Raw genomic sequence first — 13,416 nt, 5'->3', positions numbered from 1 at the left:
GTTTGGACATCAAATATCTTGTTTTTTTAGTGCATTCAATTGAATATGGGTTGAAAATGATTTGCAAATCATTGTATTCTGTTTATATTTACATCTAACTCAATTTCCCAACTCATATGGAAACGGGGTTTGTAAATGAAGTCGAGCCCTAATCGCAGGGCTAAAACAAATAGACAGGCAGACATTTCCACACTGGAGCCATATTAGTGTTGCAAATATTCATTATTCATTCAAAATCGTTATAGATGCTTTCCTTTTTTCAGATCTAAATTTCTTCTCCTTCCTCCAAGGCGACAATCAGGTACATGAATTATGAGCAGCGTGCACGTCGAACACCGCAATGACCCCCTCGTCTTATGTACTTGGCTCCGCTAGCATTACAACATGGTGATGGCCGCGGCGGCGGCCGCGTCGGCCTCGGCCTCGGAGGACCCGGACCTGCTCCTCAACCGCTTCCTCCCCTACGGCTCCTCCCCCATGCTGCGGGAGGCGCCCGGCACCCCCTGCAGCAGCACGCTCGCCGCCACCACCAACGGAGGCAGCAACAGCGGCAGCACCAGCAGTTTGGTGTCGTCCAGCAGCCTGAGGGACCGGGACAAAGACAGAGACAGCAACGCCATCTCGGGACTGTCGAGGTCCTCGGTGGAGGCCGCGGCCGCCATTTACGGCTCCATATCTGACGTCATTTCTCTTGATTAGATTCTGCCCATCCCCCCCCCTCCAGAAAAACTGATGCACAAGGGAGACGTCGAGGAGACGAGAAGATGTTTGTAAATACAGAAGCAGGAGATGAGAGAATACAGTACTATGTACAGAGAGGAAAATCTATTTTCAAGTGACTTATCGTGTGTATATAAACTTAGGACACTTCCTGTCCGCTGACTTACTTCAGTTGATATTTTCTGTGAATACTGAAGGTTTTTTCACACCTCTTCATGTGATTATATTGTACCTTTTGTACTTGGTTTTTAACTCTTTTTGTTTTGAAATATTTCACGTCAACGGCATTAGTTAATAATTATGACACGTGCACAGAAACCCTCATGGCGCCCGACCTTTAGGAACACGATATTTCGCATCCTGGGCATTGTCCGAGATGTTCACCAGGCAAAGGAGGAATGGAATTTGCACAGCTGTAAAAAAAAAAAAAAAAAGAAAGGTCTGGCCGTCATCGTCATCACTGTAGGGCTTTCGCTTAAGAAATTCATGCTGCGGTCACATTTTTAAGGACTTATTTATGATGTAACTTATGTTGGATGTATACTGTTTTTAAAGAAGCATTCCCTATGCCTCTGAATTGTCGCCACTAGAAATGCAAAGCAGATCATCACTTTCCTCTCGCTTGCCATTTTAAGTCGGATCAATTCTTCTTAAATAGCATACAATTGAAGCTAAGTATATAAATAATCAGTATTGTAGGGGGATTATTCCTCTGTGAATAAAAGGTTTGGTCCACACATGACAAGCTACTGTTTATTTTCTCCTTGCTATAGTTTGGATCAAGTCGACGTCAGCAACGATGGAAAAGGTCGTTTGTGGTTACCTTTCAGGTGTAATTGAAATCTCTTAAATAGATGTGACGCATTAGGACATTTAATTTTGCCGCTTGCTTTTTCCCATGCACACAAACAAAGGGTTCACTTTGTGCGCCCCGTTTCCTAAATGGGGTTTTTGCATCAGCCCACAGGACAATTGTGGCATCCTGGATTTTAGCCTAGAAGTAAAAACTATTGAAGTCATCATGGACACCCTTTTATATATATATATTTTTTGGACTTAACTCACAATTACTATTATTTATTATCATACATGTTTTCTGCATTTGTTTGATTTGTGGTTATGCATTGCTGTCATTGTATGTGATACTTCTTTTGTAATTATATAATGCTATTTAAAAAAAAAAAATGTCATCGTTGCTCGACATGCATTGTAACATTTTTCAGTTTTTCCTGTCCGTTTTACCTATCAGATGATGTCAATAACTCAATAGAGGCTTTGAGCATTTTGAACTGCTAAAAGGTCTACTGTGCTGTTTGATATTTATAAGAATTAAACAGTAAAATGTGTCTTGTGTTATGGAATTAATTATAGGGACATCATTACAGTGAAAGGTGTTCAATATATTTCTAAAATGTTTAAAAATACATACGCATTGTTTTAAAGTGACTAAATTATAGCTTATTCGAGTTGTTTTTGTTTTGATGGTTTAAAATGTATTTGTACTGACAAAAACAATCATCTCAATTAACATTTTCTTTCCTATGAATTCATTTTAGTACAAAACATGCAACAAAAATAAATTACAAAGTTTAATTAGGTGTCACGGCGCTGGCTCGATCGTGCCGGCAAGGCTGTGGGCGATCAGCAATCTGCACACCTGGGACTGATGAGGGCGAGCTGTATAAAGACCAGTGGACCCAAGGATCCCGCCCGGAACTTAGTCTTCTGTTCGTAGTAAGCATCCCGTGTCTGGCTTCCCTCCCGTGTGCTTGATCCCTTGTGTCTTCCCGCAGTTCTTACCGTGTCGTCCATAATCGAGCTGTGCGCCTCGACTTCCCATTTGGACTTTGGACTGCCTCCCTCGACGCCCGCTTTGCACACGGACCTCTTGACGTCTCTCACAGCCCCACGGACCTACCGCTTGTCTCACGGACCTTCTTCTGCTTTGTCCCTCCTCTCGCCCAACACATCACGGTAATACACAACAATCTGCCTCACAATACGAAGGTCCTGAGTAGTCTTGGGTTCAATCCCGGGCTCGGGATCTTTCTGTGTGGAGTTTCCATGTTCTCCCCGTGACTGCGTGGGTTCCCTCCGGGTACTCCGGCTTCCTCCCACTTCCAAAGACATGCACCTGGGGATAGGTTGATTGGCAACACTAAATTGGCCCTAGTGTGTGAATGTTGTCTGTCTATCTGTGTTGGCCCTGCGATGAGGTGGCGACTTGTCCAGGGTGTACCCCGCCTTCCGCCTGATTGTAGCTGAGATAGGCTCCAGCGCCCCCCCGCGACCCCAAAAGGGAATAAGCGGTAGAAAATGGATGGATGGATGGGTTTAACAAATCTGCAACATTTAATTTTTTTTTTTCTATTAATTGTGATTGCCATTAGTGCAGGGGTGTCCGAGGGCCGGATCAGGCCCGTGAACAGGTTGCTAAGTATTAGAGATGCACGGTTTGCGTACGCAACCGCGGATTATCCGCGGGTCGGGTGGTTGAAATAAAAAAAAATTAGATTTTATCCGCGGGTCGGGCGGTAGAAAAAAAAAAAAATTAGATTTTATCCGCGGGTCGGGTCGGGCGGTTGAAATTAAAAAAAATTAGATTTTAAATAGATTCAGGTGGGTGGCAGTTAAACCAATTCGGAAATATATATACATAGTTAAATGTTGTTACCCACATACGAAAAACGAGCAGGCACCTGCAGCATATGCCACAACAGAAGAAGAAAAAAAAAAGAGATGGCAACGCCGGCAGCAAACGTGGTACGCGACAAACTAAAAAAGGGAATACTAAAGACCAGGGGGAAAAAAAGGCCAGAAGAGTTCAGCGTGGACTCGTTTTTATGAGGTTGTAAATCAGGATGATAGTAATGCTGGCTACGTGATTTGCAAGAGCTGCGACGCTGTTTATGTCTACGACAGTCACACAAAACCGGGACATCTAACATGGTGCATCACATTTGTGCAAAACCCCGAACCTCCACAAACACCCTGAGCATGAGCAGTTTCGTCCGCCGTGATCCCAGAAGAGTGCCACAGGATGTTAAAACAAGATCGAACGCAGCTGCCTGCTTGGAGGTGCGCTCAGCGCGGCTCCCGGATGATTGCGCACTGGTGTGCGTCTGGGCCGTGACAGCGTGGCACGCATAGAATGTCTCTGCTGCATTGGATCAGTCTCCTTTCTTTAACAGGCAAAAGCTTTATAACCTCACTAATGCCTTGCATCGTCTCTATTAGATATATAACAACGGGCGGGTGGCGGATGGCGGGCGGGTGCGGTTTTGATAAAATGTTAGTTCGGGTGAATGGCGGATGGTTGACGACTTTTGTGATGCGGTTGCGGATGAAATAATTGCCTATCCGCGCATCTCTACTAAGTATAAAAATTAACCTGAAATTTTTAAATGAAAGAAACAGCTGTTCTAAATGTGTCCACTGGATGTCGCAATATCAATTATTTGTATCTTTGTAGATGATGCTCCATATGTACAAAATAAACCGCATAATGATCAAACTACATAAATAACATCCTGTAATTTGATTTTGATATCATTTTCTTATCTTGATAGATTGGAAATGACCACCAATGAGTTGACCGGATGAACATTATCACATCATTTATTCAGAAAATATAAATAACGACAAATAAAGATGGAATACTATTAACCGCAACATGTAAGTGTAACAAAACCCAACAACATTATGATTTGTACATTTTCAGAATGTGCTTGTTCTATTTTTAAACTAAGAAAACAATCTGAAGTTGTCTTTGTTTTTTGAAACAATCAAAATAAGTACAAAAAGAGTACAAAGCAGCGCCAGGGGGTTATAAATTCAAAGTCACTAAAATAGAATGCAAATATATATATATATATATATATATGTATATATATATATATATATTTTTTTTATATTTTTTTTATTTATTTTTTTTAATATATATATATATATAAATATATGTCTTAATAAGGTTATCCAAAAAATAGTGCTCGATACCGTAGTAGAGCGCAATATATGTATGTGTGGGAAAAAATAACAAGACTATTTCATCTCTACAGGCCTGTTTCATGAGGGGGGGTTCCCTCAATCATCAGGAGATTTTAATGGGAGCATTCACATACCATGGTTTATATAGGGCACAGAGTGGGTGGGTACAGGCTGGCGTAGGGGCGTGGTGATTGGCTCATGTGTTACCTAGGAGGTGTTTCCGTCTGTGGCGGCATGCTGTTACAATTTCACTGCGCTTGTTGAGGGGTGACAGGTCTGGACGGTAAATAATAAACAGTTTCTCTTTCAAGCATAGGTTGCATCTTTTATTACCACTATTGTAAGGTGTGCTGGATGCAAGAATTTGCCATGTTATTGAATATTCAACATTATTGTCTTTGAGGTCCCAAATGTGTTTGCTGAGTTCTGTGGTATTTCGCAGGTTTTTGTTCCTGAAAGAAGCCTTGTGATTGTTCCATCTGGTTTTGAATTCTCCCTCGGTTAATCCTACATATGTGTCGGATGTGTTAATGTCCTTGCGTATTACCTTAGATTGGTAGACAACTGATGTTTGTAAGCACCCCCCGTTGAGAGGGCAATCAGGTTTCTTTCGACAGTTACATCCTTTGTTGGTTTTGGAGTCGCTCTGTCCGGGGGCCGACGGCTCATTTGCAATTGTTTTGTTGTGGTTTGAGATGATTTGTCGTATATTGTTCATGCAGCTGTAGCTCAATTTAATGTTGTTCTTGTTGAATACTTTTCTTAGGATGTTGTCTTTGGGAAAGTGTTTGTCAATATATATATATATATATATTTGGAACACAGCATCATCGTTTTCACAGCTTTTTGATTGTTATCGGTAGAGAGTGTTTTGGGACCAAAGTTGTTTATTTTATATATTAATGATATATGTGAGGTATCAAAATTATTGAAATGTGTATTATTTGCGGACGACACCAACTTTTGTAGTTCGGGACATGACTTAAAAGCGTTATCAAACATTATTGAACAGGAAATGATTAAACTTAAGAGATGGTTTGATGTCAATAAATTATCGTTAAATGTGAAAAAAACAAAGTTTATGATTTTTTGTAAGAGGAAAAGGGAGGAAACGGTCAAACTGTCAATAGATGGAATTGATATTGAAAGGGTTTCTGAACTTAGATTTTTAGGAGTGATACTGGATGACGGTCTGACATGGAAATCTCATATTGCACATGTACGGAAAAATATATCTAAGAGTATTTTTATATTAAACAAGGTAAAATATGTTTTAGATTATAGGGCAATGTGTATATTGTATTGTGCACTTATATTGCCATATATCAACTACTGTGTGGAAGTGTGGGGGAACACATATAAGCAGGGGCGCCGCTAGGGATTTTGGGTCCCATGAAAATAATCTTTACAGGGCCCCCAACACAGTGTCATTATTTTTTCTGTATTATAATTTCATCATCATTAGGGGCCTCTCTGGGCCCCCCTCCATCATGGGCCCCTAGAATCCGTCTCCTTTACCCCCCACCCCTTTCGGCGCCCCTGCATATAAGAGTCACTTAAAGTGTGGGGGAACACATATAAGAGTAACATAAAGTGTGGGGGAACACATATAAGAGTCACATAAAGTGTGGGGGAACACATATAAGAGTCACATAAAGTGTGGGGGAACACATATACGAGTAACAAAGTGTGGGGGAACACATAAGAGTAACATAAAGTGTGGGGGAACACATATAAGAGTAACAAAGTGTGGGGGAACACATAAGAGTAACATAAAGTGTGGGGGAACACATAAGAGTAACAAAGTGTGGGGGAACACATAAGAGTAACATAAAGTGTGGGGGAACATATAAGAGTAACATAAAGTGTGGGGGAACACATATAAGAGAAACAAAGTGTGGGGGAACACATATAAGATTAACATTAAGTGTGGGGGAACACATATAAGAGTAACATAAAGTGTGGGGGAACACATATAAGAGTAACATAAAGTGTGGGGGAACACATATAAGAGTAACATAAAGTGTGGGGGAACACATATAAGAGTAACATAAAGTGTGGGGGAACACATATAAGAGAAACAAAGTGTGGGGGAACACATATAAGAGTAACATAAAGTGTGGGGGAACACATATAAGAGTAACAAAGTGTGGGGGAACACATATAAGAGTAACATAAAGTGTGGGGGAACACATATAAGAGTCACATAAAGTGTGGGGAACACAAACAGTGTAACATAAAGTGTGGGGGAACACATAAGAGTAACATAAAGTGTGGGGGAACACATATAAGACTAACATAAAGTGTGGGGGAACACATATAAGAGTAACATAAAGTGTGGTGGAACACATATAAGAGTAACAATGTATGGGGGAACACATATAAGAGTAACATAAAGTGTGGGGGAACACATATAAGAGTAACATAAACTGTGGGGGAACACATACAAGAGTAACATACAGTGTGGGGGAACACATATAAGAGTAACATAAAGTGTGGGGGAACACATATAAGAGTAACATAAAGTGTGGGGGAACACATATAAGAGTAACATAAAGTGTGGGGGAACACATATAAGAGTAACATAAAGTGTGGGGGAACACATATAAGAGAAACAAAGTGTGGGGGAACACATATAAGAGTAACAAAGTGTGGGGGAACACATAAGAGTAACAAAGTGTGGGGGAACACATATAAGAGTAACAAAGTGTGGGGGAACACATATAAGAGTAACATAAAGTTTGGGGGAACACATATAAGAGTAACATAAGGTGTGGGGGAACACATATAAGAGTAACATAAAGTGTGGGGGAACACATATAAGAGTAACATAAAGTGTGGGGGAACACATATAAGAGAAACAAAGTGTGGGGGAACACATATAAGAGTAACAAAGTGTGGGGGAACACATATAAGAGTAACAAAGTGTGGGGGAACACATATAAGAGTAACAAAGTGTGGGGGAACACATATAAGAGTAACATAAAGTGTGGGGGAACACATATAAGAGTAACATAAAGTGTGGTGGAACACATATAAGAGTAACATAAAGTGTGAGGGAACATATATAAGAGTAACATAAAGTGTGGGGGAACGAGTAACACAAAGTGTGGGGGAACACATATAAGAGTAACATAAAGTGTGGGGGAACACATATAAGAGTAACAAAGTGTGGGGGAACACATATAAGAGTAACACAAAGTGTGGGGGAACAAATATAAGAGTAACATAAAGTGTGGGGGAATACATATAAGAGTAACATAAAGTGTGGGGGAACACATAAGAGTAACATAAAGTGTGGGGGAACACATATAAGAGTAACATAAAGTGTGGGGGAACGAGTAACACAAAGTGTGGGGGAACACATATAAGAGTAACATAAAGTGTGGGGGAACACATATAAGAGTAAAATAAAGTGTGGGGGAACACATATAAGAGAAACAAAGTGTGGGGGAACACATATAAGATTAACATTAAGTGTGGGGGAACACATATAAGAGTAACATAAAGTGTGGGGGAACACATATAAGAGTAACATAAAGTGTGGGGGAACACATTTAGGAGTAACATAAAGTGTGGGGGAACACATAAGAGTAACATAAAGTGTGGGGGAACACATAAGAGTAACAAAGTGTGGGGGAACACATAAGAGTCACATAAAGTGTGGGGGAACACATATAAGAGTCACATAAAGTGTGGGGGAACACATATAAGAGTAACATAAAGTGTGGGGGAACACATATAAGAGTCACATAAAGTGTGGGGGAACACATATAAGAGTAACATAAAGTGTGGGGGAACACATATAAGAGTAACATAAAGTGTGGGGGAACACATATAAGAGTAACGTAAAGGCATTGTATCAACTACATAAAAGAGCTATAAGGATTATTCATAAAGTAGATTACTTAGAACACACTAACATATTATTTATTAATTGGGGTTTATTGAAATTACAGGCGCTAGTAAGGTTACAGACATTATGTGTCATGTTTAAGGCTAAAAGTAAAACATTACCAGCAAATTTACAAAAAAATGTTTGTCATGACTTGTGAGAATGAAGAGCGTCAGGGCCGGCCCGTGGCATAGGCCGTATAGGCAAATGCTAAAGGCGCCGTCCATCAGGGGGCGCCACGCCAGTGCCACAAATGTTGGAAAAAAAAAAAAAAAAAAAGTTGGTACTATTATTTCTAAATACAAAAAATAATCCCACGTTAATTAAAATGCAAAGTAAAGCCTATATAATAGAAATATTATTTGTTACAACAAAAATATATCTAAGAGTATTTTTATATTAAACAAGGTAAAATATGTTTTAGATTATAGGGCAATGTGTATATTGTATTGTGCACTTATATTGCCATATATCAACTACTGTGTGGAAGTGTGGGGGAACACATATAAGCAGGGGCGCCGCTAGGGATTTTGGGTCCCATGAAAATAATCTTTACAGGGCCCCCAACACAGTGTCATTATTTTTTCTGTATTATAATTTCATCATCATTAGGGGCCTCTCTGGGCCCCCCTCCATCATGGGCCCCTAGAATCCGTCTCCTTTACCCCCCCCCTTTTCGGCGCCCCTGCATATAAGAGTCACTTAAAGTGTGGGGGAACACATATAAGAGTAACATAAAGTGTGGGGGAACACATATAAGAGTCACATAAAGTGTGGGGGAACACATATAAGAGTAACAAAGTGTGGGGGAACACATAAGAGTAACATAAAGTGTGGGGGAACACATATAAGAGTAACAAAGTGTGGGGGAACACATAAGAGTAACATAAAGTGTGGGGGAACACATAAGAGTAACAAAGTGTGGGGGAACACATAAGAGTAACATAAAGTGTGGGGGAACACATATAAGAGTAACATAAAGTGTGGGGGAACACATATAAGAGAAACAAAGTGTGGGGGAACACATATAAGAGTAACATAAAGTGTGGGGGAACACATATAAGAGTAACAAAGTGTGGGGGAACACATATAAGAGTAACATAAAGTGTGGGGGGAACACATATAAGAGTCACATAAAGTGTGGGGAACACAAAAAGAGTAACATAAAGTGTGGGGGAACACATAAGAGTAACATAAAGTGTGGGGGAACACATATAAGACTAACATAAAGTGTGGGGGAACACATATAAGAGTAACATAAAGTGTGATGGAACACATATAAGAGTAACAATGTATGGGGGAACACATATAAGAGTAACATAAAGTGTGGGGGAACACATATAAGAGTAACATAAACTGTGGGGGAACACATACAAGAGTAACATAAAGTGTGGGGGAACACATATAAGCGTAACATAAAGTGTGGGGGAACACATATAAGAGTAACATAAAGTGTGGGGGAACACATATAAGAGTAACAAAGTGTGGGGGAACACATATAAGAGAAACAAAGTGTGGGGGAACACATATAAGAGTAACATAAAGTGTGGGGGAACACATAAGAGTAACAAAGTGTGGGGGGACACATAGAGTAACAAAGTGTGGGGGAACACATTTAGGAGTAACATAAAGTGTGGGGGAACACATATTAGAGTAACATAAAGTGTGGGGGAACACATAAGAGTAACAAAGTGTGGGGGAACACATAAGAGTAACAAAGTGTGGGGGAACACATATAAGAGTAACAAAGTGTGGGGGAACACATATAAGAGTAACATAAAGTTTGGGGGAACACATATAAGAGTAACATAAGGTGTGGGGGAACACATATAAGAGTAACATAAAGTGTGGGGGAACACATATAAGAGTAACATAAAGTGTGGGGGAACACATATAAGAGAAACAAAGTGTGGGGGAACACATATAAGAGTAACATAAAGTGTGGGGGAACACATATAAGAGTCACATAAAGTGTGGGGGAACACATATAAGAGTAACAAAGTGTGGGGGAACACATAAGAGTAACATAAAGTGTGGGGGAACACATATAAGAGTAACAAAGTGTGGGGGAACACATAAGAGTAACATAAAGTGTGGGGGAACACATAAGAGTAACAAAGTGTGGGGGAACACATAAGAGTAACATAAAGTGTGGGGGAACACATATAAGAGTAACATAAAGTGTGGGGGAACACATATAAGAGAAACAAAGTGTGGGGGAACACATATAAGATTAACATTAAGTGTGGGGGAACACATATAAGAGTAACATAAAGTGTGGGGGAACACATATAAGAGTAACACAAAGTGTGGGGGAACACATAAGAGTAACAAAGTGTGGGGGAACACATAAGAGTAACATAAAGTGTGGGGGAACACATATAAGAGTAACATAAAGTGTGGGGGAACACATATAAGAGAAACAAAGTGTGGGGGAACACATATAAGATTAACATTAAGTGTGGGGGAACACATATAAGAGTAACATAAAGTGTGGGGGAACACATATAAGAGTAACACAAAGTGTGGGGGAACACATATATGAGTAACATAAAGTGTGGGGGAACACATATAAGAGAAACAAAGTGTGGGGGAACACATATAAGAGTAACATAAAGTGTGGGGGAACACATATAAGAGTAACAAAGTGTGGGGGAACACATATAAGAGTAACATAAAGTGTGGGGGGAACACATATAAGAGTCACATAAAGTGTGGGGAACACAAAAAGAGTAACATAAAGTGTGGGGGAACACATAAGAGTAACATAAAGTGTGGGGGAACACATATAAGACTAACATAAAGTGTGGGGGAACACATATAAGAGTAACATAAAGTGTGATGGAACACATATAAGAGTAACAATGTATGGGGGAACACATATAAGAGTAACATAAAGTGTGGGGGAACACATATAAGAGTAACATAAACTGTGGGGGAACACATACAAGAGTAACATAAAGTGTGGGGGAACACATATAAGCGTAACATAAAGTGTGGGGGAACACATATAAGAGTAACATAAAGTGTGGGGGAACACATATAAGAGTAACAAAGTGTGGGGGAACACATATAAGAGAAACAAAGTGTGGGGGAACACATATAAGAGTAACAAAGTGTGGGGGAACACATAAGAGTAACAAAGTGTGGGGGGACACATAGAGTAACAAAGTGTGGGGGAACACATTTAGGAGTAACATAAAGTGTGGGGGAACACATATTAGAGTAACATAAAGTGTGGGGGAACACATAAGAGTAACAAAGTGTGGGGGAACACATAAGAGTAACAAAGTGTGGGGGAACACATATAAGAGTAACAAAGTGTGGGGGAACACATATAAGAGTAACATAAGGTGTGGGGGAACACATATAAGAGTAACATAAAGTGTGGGGGAACACATATAAGAGTAACATAAAGTGTGGGGGAACACATATAAGAGAAACAAAGTGTGGGGGAACACATATAAGAGTAACATAAAGTGTGGGGGAACACATATAAGAGTAACATAAAGTGTGGGGGAACACATATAAGAGTAACATAAAGTGTGGGGGAACACATATAAGAGTAACATAAAGTGTGGTGGAACACATATAAGAGTAACATAAAGTGTGAGGGAACATATATAAGAGTAACATAAAGTGTGGGGGAACGAGTAACACAAAGTGTGGGGGAACACATATAAGAGTAACATAAAGTGTGGGGGAACACATATAAGAGTAACAAAGTGTGGGGGAACACATATAAGAGTAACACAAAGTGTGGGGGAACAAATATAAGAGTAACATAAAGTGTGGGGGAATACATATAAGAGTAACATAAAGTGTGGGGGAACACATAAGAGTAACATAAAGTGTGGGGGAACACATATAAGAGTAACATAAAGTGTGGGGGAACGAGTAACACAAAGTGTGGGGGAACACATATAAGAGTAACATAAAGTGTGGGGGAACACATATAAGAGTAACATAAAGTGTGGGGGAACACATATAAGAGAAACAAAGTGTGGGGGAACACATATAAGATTAACATTAAGTGTGGGGGAACACATATAAGAGTAACATAAAGTGTGGGGGAACACATATAAGAGTAACATAAAGTGTGGGGGAACACATTTAGGAGTAACATAAAGTGTGGGGGAACACATAAGAGTAACATAAAGTGTGGGGGAACACATAAGAGTAACAAAGTGTGGGGGAACACATAAGAGTCACAAAGTGTGGGGGAACACATATAAGAGTCACATAAAGTGTGGGGGAACACATATAAGAGTAACATAAAGTGTGGGGGAACACATATAAGAGTCACATAAAGTGTGGGGGAACACATATAAGAGTAACATAAAGTGTGGGGGAACACATATAAGAGTAATGTAAAGGCATTGTATCAACTACATAAAAGAGCTATAAGGATTATTCATAAAGTAGATTACTTAGAACACACTAACATATTATTTATTAATTGGGGTTTATTGAAATTACAGGAGCTAGTAAAGTTACAGACATTATGTGTCATGTTTAAGGCTAAAAGTAAAACATTACCAGCAAATTTACAAAAAAATGTTTGTCATGACTTGTGAGAATGAAGAGCGTCAGGGCCGGCCCGTGGCATAGGCCGTATAGGCAAATGCTAAAGGCGCCGTCCATCAGGGGGCGCCACGCCAGTGCCACAAATGTTGGAAAAAAAAAAAAAAAAAAGTTGGTACTATTATTTCTAAATACAAAAAATAATCCCACGTTAATTAAAATGCAAAGTAAAGCCTATATAATAGAAATATTATTTGTTACAACATTACGCCCCCCCCCCCCCCCCCCCC

General features: G+C 39.9%; 1 protein-coding gene across 1 annotated transcript in view; it reads left to right on the top strand.

The window, feature by feature from the left end:
- pias1b (protein inhibitor of activated STAT, 1b) overlaps positions 1-2,080 on the top strand; it is an 82,145-nt gene extending 80,065 nt beyond the window's left edge. Inside the window, exons 13-14 of the mRNA XM_061969493.2 lie at positions 264-301; positions 376-2,080. Coding sequence (XP_061825477.1) covers positions 264-301; positions 376-699 — 362 coding nt within the window. The 3' untranslated portion in view covers positions 700-2,080. The remainder of the gene's footprint in view (positions 1-263; positions 302-375) is intronic.
- The last annotated feature ends 11,336 nt before the right edge of the window (positions 2,081-13,416 follow it).

This window comes from Nerophis lumbriciformis, linkage group LG10 (genome assembly GCF_033978685.3).
Source record: "Nerophis lumbriciformis linkage group LG10, RoL_Nlum_v2.1, whole genome shotgun sequence".
Classification (NCBI taxonomy): Eukaryota; Metazoa; Chordata; class Actinopteri; order Syngnathiformes; family Syngnathidae; genus Nerophis; species Nerophis lumbriciformis.
This window is presented reverse-complemented; position numbering and strand designations above follow the sequence as displayed.